Source organism: Schistocerca piceifrons, chromosome 7 (assembly GCF_021461385.2).
Source record: "Schistocerca piceifrons isolate TAMUIC-IGC-003096 chromosome 7, iqSchPice1.1, whole genome shotgun sequence".
NCBI classification, from domain to species: domain Eukaryota; kingdom Metazoa; phylum Arthropoda; class Insecta; order Orthoptera; family Acrididae; genus Schistocerca; species Schistocerca piceifrons.
Genome location: NC_060144.1, coordinates 494,624,468 through 494,635,861, shown reverse-complemented (window position 1 = coordinate 494,635,861; position 11,394 = coordinate 494,624,468). Strand labels below are relative to the sequence as shown.

The following is an 11,394-nucleotide window of genomic DNA, read 5'->3' as shown; positions in this document are numbered from 1 at the left end:
TGGTTAGGTTTAAGTAGTTCTATGTTCTAGGGGGCTGATGACCTGAGAAGTTAAGTCCCATAGTGCTCAGAACTATTTCAATCATTTATGTCTTCACACATGGGAGCGCTGCGACGGACACACCATGAGCTTTATTCATAGACTATTCACGTCTAAGCCTCTGCCGTTTGTCCCCAGCAGAAATATACTGTAAATACAATATTAAAGTTCACTGCCTGAGTGACTTTACTTAGATGACGCTACTAGCACATTATTTCCCACACAATGCTAATTGTGCCATTAAGACGGAGCGTCACTTGCAGCGCATCCGTCCCGTTCGACCGAGGAAGCGTACCTCTCTAAAAATGACGTGTCTCCCCACTGCACATGGTTTTTGATAAGACTGATATCAGACGCCTCAGTTCGCCAAATACTACCTTTAATTGCAATTACATCATTCCCTCTGGTTTACGTATGTGGAAACAAACACTAAACAATGCTTTTATACACACATCAAAAATAGATTTGCATCACCTCGGTTCCGAGTGTTCCGGACCCTGTAGAGAAAATTGGAATAGAGCTCAACATAAACACCATTTCCGCCCTTTTTATTGCTCATGAAAACCGCACATTGCATGACAGCACAGCACAGAACAGCGAGACCTTCGGAGGTGTTGGTCCAGATTGCTGTACACACCGGTACCCCTAATACCCAGTAGCACGTCCTCTTGCATTGACGCATGCCTTTATTCGTCGTGACATAATATCCACAAACAATAATAATTTAGTATGATTTTTGTATTACGAAAATGAAAAATAATTGAAGTTTTGTAAGTAAATCTTAATTAAATAATGCTGCACACTGACAGTTCTGGTTATGTTTTCAAATGATACCAAAAGATAAATTGTTACAGTTCCTAACTGAATTTAATTCCATAAGTGTCGGTTTTTGACTTTTTAGGTAATTTTATGTACCTCCGAAACTATGACAGATAGAAGACTGAAATTTATGTACAATCTTCTCTTGAACAACAAAATCTAGCGTACCGATTCTGAACAAGATTGAATTATATCTAACATAGTTTATATAGGTTCATAGGTGGCATGAATATAAGCTCCTATTAAGTAACACTCTTGGGGTGTTCACATGCTGCAGTAGCAACAGGTGCACACGACTCATTGCTAGGACACAACTTGCTGCCTCCTTCACAGCCTCTGGCTTCAGTACTGCAGGATGTACTGCAACGTAGCTTACCGTAATTATTGTTATCGTGCATTAACTCGCGACGTCACAAGAGGGAGCTTGACGTCCTTCTGATATGTGGGCTCCTACCGCCAAGTTCTCTGTAAATTGGACTCGATTCTGAAATCACTCAAATAACATCAGATACAATTTCAATTGGTAAGGTTTCATTTCATTTCTCCCTACTCTTCAGGTTCCTTCTCTTCTTTGTTAGACAGTGTACGTAACTGCTTCATCTTGCGAAAAGTCACAGTCTGAAACATAGTATCTATAACGTTATTAGTGCACAGTATGAACAGCAAGAGATTCAACACATCTCCGTGGGTCACACCTGAAAATACTTCTGCACCGTTACATGGAGTCATCCAGCCAATATAACATTCTGCGTTCTCCCTACCAGAAAAAACTCAGTCCAGTTACAAATTTCGCTTAATAATACATACGATCATGCTTTCGATAATAAGGATAGGTGAGGTGCTGATTTAAATGCTTTTGTAAGTCAATAAATACTGCATTTACCTGACTGCCCCTAACCATGGTTTTCGGGAACTCGCGTGATAAAAGCGCGCAGTCGGGACTCAGATGACCGATGTTTTCAGAATCGATAAGGTTGTCATGGAGGAGGAGGTCATTCTGTTAAAGATATCTAATTATTCACTATGTTTGAGCTCAGAATATATTCTAAGATTCTACAACAAATAATGTCAAGTATATTAGACGGTAAGTTTGTGGATCACTCCTCGTACCCCTTCTTGTAGATGGATGTAAGCTGTGCTTTCTTCCAGCTACGGGGCACGGCTTTCTGTTCGAAGGATTTGCCATATGTTGTGGTTGAAAGAGGGTCTCACTCAGCCGCAGATCCGGTACAGAATGTGATAGCGATTTCGTCTAGCTCAGCATTTTGGTTCAGTTCTAGTGATTTCATCTGTTTCTCATCAACACTATATCTATTATTCATTTATCTTTGCAATGGCGCGAGAATTAAATAAGGACCAAACCTCTGAATTGTCTTTTGCAACGGAACATTTGAAAACGGAGTTTAGCATTTCAACATTTGAAAACAGATCAGCATTTCTGCTTTTCCTTCGCTATCCTCAGTTTCTGTTCATTTTTTGTCCGTGAATGTCTGCACACTAACCACCAAGAGCCTTTACAGATAACCAGAATTTATTTGAATTTTGTAAGAGATTTTTCGATAATATTCTGCTACGGTAACTTTGAAGGCTTCACTCATTGCTCTCTTGGCAGCCAGAATCGTTGAATTCGACTTTTTACGAGTGTTCCCTGGTATCTTTCATATATATATACATATATATATATGTGTGTGTGTCACTCACCGTTTCTGGCAGTTCTTGGCATAACTTGATGTTTATGCTTTGCTTCATTTAACTACTGTGTCACAAATACAGCGCTCAGATGAAAATGGTAAATGTGAAAATATTTACCACTTTCATCTGGCCGCAGCACACAAATCTGATTCGCCTTACTGCGTTTGATGCTACAAAATAATAATTTAAACCCCGCGGCATTCCGCGTCTCTCGCTGAGAACGGTGAGCAGTACATTCCCACTGCTTTGCTTCACGTAATGCCCTGCCGTATCGCTACAGACTACATTTGCGTGTCCAAGGCACTTAACTGGCCGTGATCGGACCAGAGTGAACTCGATGTACTTGGTTTTTGAGGCGCTGATGTCGACTGCCGGCCTATTAATCACTGGCGCTTCGGAGAGACAAATTACGTCGCGTGCTAGATGGCCGCCGCCTTTTAGGACGGTCTCCGTCAGCCGCGGACCGGGTCGCTCGATCAAAATAGCCCCGGCTTCCGCCGCGTCGTTCTTCATTAAAATAACTCTGGAAATGTTGATACCTGGCTGTCGCGAGCTGTGACGCAGATGAAGAGCCCGCAGCAGCCGCCTAATGGCGCCAGCGACAGGAAACCAGAGCGCTGCGTGCGTCAGGCCGCGGGCTACACGGCGCGTTTACTTTTACTTAATTAACTGCAGCGAGAACACGTCGTTAGTCTGGCCGCTGCAGTGTGTCTGAATAGAAATTGTTCATAAACACTAGGGGTTCTAGAAATAACATTTAGAGCCGTCGTGGCTTACACTAATGTGGTGTGTAAAAGGACACTTCCCTTAAGTTGCGGGTAACACTTGGAACCCAGATATCTTGTGTCACGACAGTGACGTATTCTACACGGAAGGAAATATTATGTATTGCTCCACAAATCTCCAGACCAATGGTTTTCAAAACTTGTGGAAATGTTCATCACGTAACTAGTGTTAAAGACTTAAACTTTCATTCCATTCGGAATTCGAGATGCCGTCGCTTCTTTTCACTTTTGTTGTCCGCTCCTAATTGAAAATGGCATTGGTAGGATTACACTAGTCAACAGCTATTTGGCATCTGGGATATGATACATCAACAAGTATGTATTTTGGTGTGTAGAATCCGAATATACCTTTCAAAATGTTCTAGCACGTACCGTTTATGAGTTTTTGAAGGTTTTTTATTTTTCGTATTCAGTATTTCACTTTTTGGTTTTCTTCTGTTTTGATGTTTAATTGTTTGTTTTTGATCTGCAGAACAGAGCTAGAAGATCTACAAATCATCAGTAAATGGTTGGTGTGGTAATCCAGTGGTATGAAACAGATCCTCAGTGAGTGATTCCTCTGAAAGATAGTGCAAACTTTTTGTGTTTAAGCCGCGCGGGATTAGCCGAGCGGTCTGAGGCGCTGCAGTCATGGACTGCGCGGCGGGTCCCGGCGGAGGTTCGAGTCCTCCCTCGGGCATGGGTGTGTGTGTTTGTCCTTGGGATAATTTAGGTTAAGTAGTGTGTAAGCTTAGGGACTGATGACGTCAGCAGTTAAGTCCCATGAGATTTCCCACACATTTGAACATTTTTTTGCGTTTAAAACATGCACTAAGAAAAATGGCAACTAGTAAATCTCGTTGCTGTCTAAACCACCCCAACAAATTTTGTTATGTGTGTGGGAAATTCACTCCAAAATCCCAAAGAAAACCAATAACTGATTTATACTTATATTGATATGGTGTCTGTTCTTTCGGACATGTCCGAAAGAACAGACACCATATCCATATAAGTATATAGTTGTGGCAATACCGGCCATGACCTTCTTCTTCTGTGCGGATGCACACATATCACCCGAACTCTTACGGGACTTGGTAAGAAAGTCTTCCACGAGTAATGAGTGCTTTGAGGTGGGACACTACGAATGTAGTGTGTGGACATACAAGGTAATGTGGGTCTAGCGGGAAGAGTGCGCGGGTATAGAGCAGTCGCACTACCCCCTGTGCCCTCGGTGGCTCAGATGGATAGAGCGGCTGCCATGTAAGCAGAAAATCCCGTGTTCGAGTCCCGGTCGTGGCACACATTTTCACCTGTCCCCGTTGATATATATCAACGCCCTCAGCAGCTGAACGTATTAACGTAATTCTAATTTCGTTATAATTCTAATAACTGATTTGGTTAAGAAGGCATATAAATTGTATTTTCGTTGTCCTGTTGGTCATCAAGATAAAAATGTTGCACCTCATATTGCCTGCATAACCTATACTACAACCTTAACCCAGCGGTTGAGAGGAAAACGCCGAGCCATGCCACTCGCTGTTCCCATGCTGTGGTGTGAGCCTAAAGACCAATACTCAGACTGTTACTTCTGTCTTACAAATATTTCGGGACATTCAAGCAAAACTAGACACAATATAAAGTATCCAAATGTATCTTCAGTGCATTTGCCTGTGCCCCATCATAAGGGGTTGTGTGTTCCTGTCTGCAACTTGGAAGCCACGGAACCAGGCACCATGTCAAGAGAATTAGAAACTATTGAACATATCGAAGAGTACTGCCCTCAATATCTGACACTTCGCCTCAGCTCTTTAATCAAAAGGAATGGAACGATTTAGTTCGCGATCTAAAACTTTCGAAACAGCAAGCTGAACTCTTGGGGTCGAGACTGCAACAACGGTACCTTCTAGCTCCAGGGACAAAAATTTCCTGTTTCAGATCAAGAGGTGCTTCCTTCGCTCAGTATTTCGACATGCTGAATTCAATGTGTGTATGTAGAGATGTCAATGGTCTGCTGATGCACCTAGGTGTACAACATAATCCGCAGGAGTACCGAACATTTATTGACTCCAGTAAAATCAGCTTAAAAGCAGTACCACTACATAATGGCAATGCATTTCCATCGGTACCTTTGGCTTATGCCTTATTGCTTATTGCCTCTTATGAAACCTTGGCTTAGATTCTAGAGGCAATAAAATATAAAGATCATGAATGGCAGCTTTGCTGTGATTTAAAAGTTGTTGCACTCCTTGCAGGTTTACAGGCTGTATTCACGAAATACTGCTGCTTTTTGTGCCTTTGGGATAGCAGTGACACCAAGAACCACATACAGTCAAGGAATGGCCTACAAAGAAGTCATATGTTCCTGGAAACATAAATGTGAACAACACCCCATTGGTTGAGCCCGATAAAATCATTTTGCCTCTCCTTCATATCAAGTTGGGCCTTATCAAGAATTATGGAAAAGCTCTGGATAAAGATGGTGAGGCCTTCAATCATTTAAAAGAAAAGTTTCACAAATGAAGTGAGGCAAAGCTGAAAGAGGGTATATTTGTTGGACCACAAATAAGAAAATTGCTGAAAGATCCAACCTTTGATACCGAACTCGCAGATATCCAAATAGCTGCTCGGTCTTCTTTTAAAGCAGTTGTGAAGGGCTTCTTGCGTAACAGAATGATCAGAACTATAAGAACATGGGGTGTAGAATGTCTCTTAAAATTCACTTTTTACATTCTCAGTTTGATTTATTCCCGGGATATTTGAGAGCCGTAAGCGATTAGCATGGTGAACGCTTTAACCAAGATATTCTTATCATGGGACACCAAGGCCATTGGAACTCTTCCACGATGGGTGACTACTGCTGGGTTCTTGTTAGGGAGAGTGATGAAACGGCAAACAAAAGAAGAGCTCCGTCATCGCATTTTTCAAAACACAAAGACGATTAAAGGTGAAAATATCTTCTGAACTTATTTGGACCTTTTATTTTCATCATGTCGATATATACATACAAAATAGTATTGATTTCAAACGTTCTGAATGTGTATTTTTGTTTGACTTAATTGTGTCAATTTTCGATATTATCACCTTGCCGTTGGTGGGGAGGCTTGCGTGCCTCAGCGATACAGATGGCCGTGCCGTAGGTGCAACCACAACGGAGGGGTATCTGTTGAGAGGCCAGAAAAACGTGTGGTTCCTGAAGAGGGGCAGCAGCCTTTTCGGTAGTTGCAGGGCAACAGTTTGGATGATTGACTGACCTGGCCTTGTAACAATAACCAAAACAGCCTTGCTGTGCTGGAACTGCGAACGGCTGAAAGCAAGGGGAAACTACAGCCGTAATTTTTCCCGAGGGCATGCAACTTTACTGTATGGTTAGATGATGATGGCGTCCTCTTGGGTAAAATAATCCGGGGGTAAAATAGTCCCCCATTCGGATCTCCGGGCGGGGACTACTCAAGAGGACGTCGTTATCAGGAGAAAGGAAACTGGTGTTCTACGGATCGGAGCGTGGAATGTCAGATCCCTTAATCGGGCAGGATGGTTAGAAAATTCAAGAAGGGAAATGGATAGGTTAAAGTTAGATATAGTGGGAATTAGTGAAGTTCGGTGGCAGGATGAACAAGACTTCTGGTCAGGCGAATACAGGATCATAAATACAAAATCAAATAGGGGTAATGCAGCAGTAGCTATAATAATGAATAGGAAAGTAGGAATGCGGGTAAGCTACTACAAACAGCATAGTGAACACATTATTGTGGCCAAGATAGACACGAAGCCCATACCGACCACAGTAGTATAAGTTTATATGCCAACTAGCTCCGCAGATGATGAAGAGATTGAAGAAATGTATGATGAGATAAAAGTAATTATTCAGACAGCGAAGGGAGACGATAATTTAATAGTTATGGTGGACTGGAATGATCGTAGGAAAAGGAAGAGAAGGAAAACTAGTAGGTGAATATACAATGGGGCTAAGGAATGAAAGAGGAAGCCGAATGGTAGAAATCTGCACAGAGCATAACTTAATCGTAGCTAACACCTGGTTCAAGAATCATGAAAGAAGCTTGTATAGGCGGAGGCCTGGAGGTTTCAGATACATTATATAATGGTAAGACAGAGATGCAGGAACCAGGTTTTAAATTGTAAGACATTTCCCGGGCCAGATGTGGATTCTGAGCACAATATATTGGTTATGAACTGTAGAGTAAATCCGAAGAAACTGCAAAGAGGTGGGAATTTAAGGGTATAGGACCTGGATAAATTCAAAGAACCTGAGGTTTTACAGAGTTTCAGAGAGAGCATTAGGGAACGATTGACAGGAACAGGCGAAAGAAATACGGTAGAAGAATAAAGGGTTGCTTTGAGAGACGAAATAGTGAAGGCAGCAGAAGATCAAGTAGGTAAAAAGCCCAGGGCAAGTAGAAATCCTTGGATAACAGGAGAGATATTGAATTTAATTGATGACAGGAGAAAATATAAAAATGCAGTAAATGAAGCAGGCAAAAAGGAATACAAACGTCTCAAAAATGAGATCGAAAGGAAGTGTAAAATGGTAAATCAGGGATGGTTAGAGGACAAATTTAAGAATGTAGAGGCATACGTATATCTCTATGAGTAAGGTAGATACTGCCTACAGGAAAATTAAAGAGACCTTTGGAGAAAAGAGAACCACTTGTATGAATATCAAGAGCTCAGATAGAATACCAGTTCTACATCTACATCTACATCTATACTCCGCGAGCCACCTTACGGTGTGTGGCGGAGGGTACTTATTGTACCACTATCTGATCCCCCCTTCCCTGTTCCATTCACGAATTGTGCGTGGGAAGAACGACTGCTTGTAAGTCTCCGTATTTGCTCTAATTTCTCGGATCTTTTCGTTGTGATCATTACGCGAGATATATGTGGGCGGTAGTAATATGTTGCCCATCTCTTCCCGGAATGTGCTCTCTCGTAATTTCGATAATAAACCTCTCCGTATTGTGTAACGCCTTTCTTGAAGTGTCCGCCACTGGAGCTTGTTCAGCATTTCCGTAACGCTCTCGCGCTGACTAAATGTCCCCATGACGAATCGCGCTGCTTTTCGCTGGATCATGTCTATCTCTTCTATTAATCCAACCTGGTAAGGGTCCCATACTGATGAGCAATACTCAAGAATCGGACGAACAAGCGTTTTGTAAGCTACTTCTTTCGTCGATGAGTCACATTTTCTTAGAATTCTTCCTATGAATCTCAACCTGGCGCCTGCTTTTCCCACTATTTGTTTTATGTGATCATTCCACTTCAGATCGCTCCGGATAGTAACTCCTAAGTATTTTACGGTCGTTACCGCTTCCAATGATTTACCACCTATGGCATAATCGTACTGGAATGGATTTCTGCCCCTATGTATGCGCATTATATTACATTTATCTACGTTTAGGGAAAGCTGCCAGCTGTCGCACCATGCATTAATCCTCTGCAGGTCCTCCTGGAGTACGTACGAGTCTTCTGATGTTGCTACTTTCTTGTAGACAACCGTGTCATCTGCAAATAGCCTCACGGAGCTACGGATGTTGTCAACTAAGTCATTTATGTATATTGTAAACAATAAAGGTCCTATCACGCTTCCCTGCGGTACTCCCGAAATTACCTCTACATCTGCAGATTTTGAACCGTTAAGAATGACATGTTGTGCTCTTTCTTCTAGGAAATCCTGAATCCAATCACAAACCTGGTCCGATATTCCGTAAGCTCGTATTTGTTTCACTAAACGTAAGTGCGGAACCGTATCAAATGCCTTCCTGAAGTCCAGGAATACGGCATCAATCTGCTCGCCAGTGTCTACGGCACTGTGAATTTCTTGGGCAAATAGGGCGAGCTGAGTTTCACATGATCTCTGTTTGCGGAATCCATGTTGGTTATGATGAAGGAGATTTGTATTATCTAAGAACGTCATAATACGAGAACACAAAACATGTTCCATTATTCTACAACAGATTGACGTAAGCGAAATAGGCCTATAATTATTCGCATCTGATTTATGACCCTTCTTGAAAATGGGAACGACCTGCGCTTTCTTCCAGTCGCTAGGTACTTTACGTTCTTCCAGCGATCTACGATAAATTGCTGATAGAAAGGGGGCAAGTTCTTTAGCATAATCACTGTAGAATCTTAAGGGTATCTCGTCTGGTCCGGATGCTTTTCCGCTACTAAGTGATAGCAGTTGTTTTTCAATTCCGATAGTTCTAAGCAAATAAGAGAAAGCAGAAAGTTGGAAGGAGTGTTTAGGGGGTCTATACAAGGGCAATGTTTCCAGAATGAGATTTTCACTCTGCGGTGGAGTGTGCGCTGATATAAAACTTCCTTTCAGATTAAAACTGTGTGCCGGACCGAGACTCGAAATCGGGACCTTTGCCTTTCACGGGCAAGTGTTCTACCAACTGAGCTACCCAAGCACGACTCACGCCCCCTCCTCACAGCTTTATTCTGCCAGTACGACGTCTCCTACCTTCCAAACTTTACAGAAGCTCTCCTGCGAACCATGCAGAACTAGCACTCCTGAAAGAAAGGAAGTTTCGTATCCGACTTCAACAGTCCGGCGGTTATACCGGTTTCTAATATACCACCGTTTCACATTTGCAATGGCTTGCCTAGCTCTTACGTTAAGCCGCGATCCGGCATTGCTAATCACTTTACCAAGACAAATACATTCCCCAGATTTCATTACACTACATTAATTATTTTTTGTTCCTACTTTTTCCGTCAGTGTATTTCACAAGGTGATGAGACTGACTTGGACGTCATCGAGGTGCGATCTCCACACACAATAGTTTTGTACAGTTACTCACACCAGTGATCATTTAGATTGAAGGCTTTTTCCTCTTCTGAAAATTACCTCAAATAAGAAGGATGTTGTAATCAACATATCCCATCGGTATGCAAATACTGGAGTATGAGTTGGATTGCGTTCGGTAAAGATGTTCATGGTGTACCCCTTCCCATTTTCGTCTTATTAAGACATACTTCCTCCATAACTTACATATTTTGACAGTGTACTTACAAGGAACAGTTCGATTGTGAATCTTTCATAATCACTAACTACAGGGTTATTACAAATGATTGAAGCGATTTCACAGCTCTACAATAACTTTATTATTTGAGATATTTTCACAATGCGTTGCACACACATACAAAAACTCAAAAAGTTTTTTTAGGCAATCACAAATGTTCGATATGTGCCCCTTTAGTGATTCGACAGACATCAAGCCGATAATCAAGTTCCTCCCACATTCGGCGCAGCATGTCCCCATCAATGAGTTCGAAAGCATCGTTGATGCGAGCTCGCAGTTCTGGCACGTTTCTTGGTAGAGGAGGTTTAAACACTGAATCTTTCATATAACCCCACAGAAAGAAATTGCATGGGGTTAAGTCGGGAGAGCGTGGAGGCCATGACATGAATTGTTGATCATGATCTCCACCACGACCGATCCATCGGTTTTCCAATCTCCTGTTTAAGAAATGGCGAACATCATGATGGAAGTGCGGTGGAGCACCATCCTGTTGAAAAAATGAAGTCGGCGCTGTCGATCTCCAGTTGTGGCATGAGCCAATTTTCCAGCATGTCCAGATACACGTGTCCTGTAACGTTTTTTTCGCAGAAGAAAAAGGGGCCGTAAACTTTAAACCGTGAGATTGCACAAAACACGTTAACTTTTGGTGAACTGCGAATTTGCTGCACGAATGCGTGAGGATTCTCTACCTCCCAGATTCGCACATTGTGTCTGTTCACTTCACCATTAAGAAAAAATGTTGCTTCATCACTGAAAACAAGTTTCGCACTGAACGCATCCTCTTCCATGAGCTGTTGCAACCGCGCCGAAAATTCAAAACGTTTGACTTTGTTATCGGGTGTCAGGGCTTGTAGCAATTGTAAACGGTGAGGCTTCTGCTTTAGCCTTTTCCGTAAGATTTTCCAAACCGTCGGCTGTGGTACGTTTAGCTCCCTGCTTGCTTTATTCGTCGACTTCCGCTGGCTACGCGTGAAACTTGCCCGCACGCGTTCAACCGTTTCTTCGCTCACTGCAGGCCGACCCGTTGATTTCCC

At 42.4% G+C, this 11,394-nt stretch overlaps 1 protein-coding gene across 1 annotated transcript in view; it reads left to right on the top strand.

The window, feature by feature from the left end:
• The first annotated feature begins 3,114 nt into the window (after positions 1-3,114).
• The window catches only part of LOC124709044 (glucose dehydrogenase [FAD, quinone]-like), a 67,751-nt gene continuing 59,471 nt past the window's right edge, over positions 3,115-11,394 (top strand). Inside the window, exon 1 of the mRNA XM_047240690.1 lies at positions 3,115-3,195. Within this exon, the coding sequence (XP_047096646.1) occupies positions 3,115-3,195 (81 nt within the window). The remainder of the gene's footprint in view (positions 3,196-11,394) is intronic.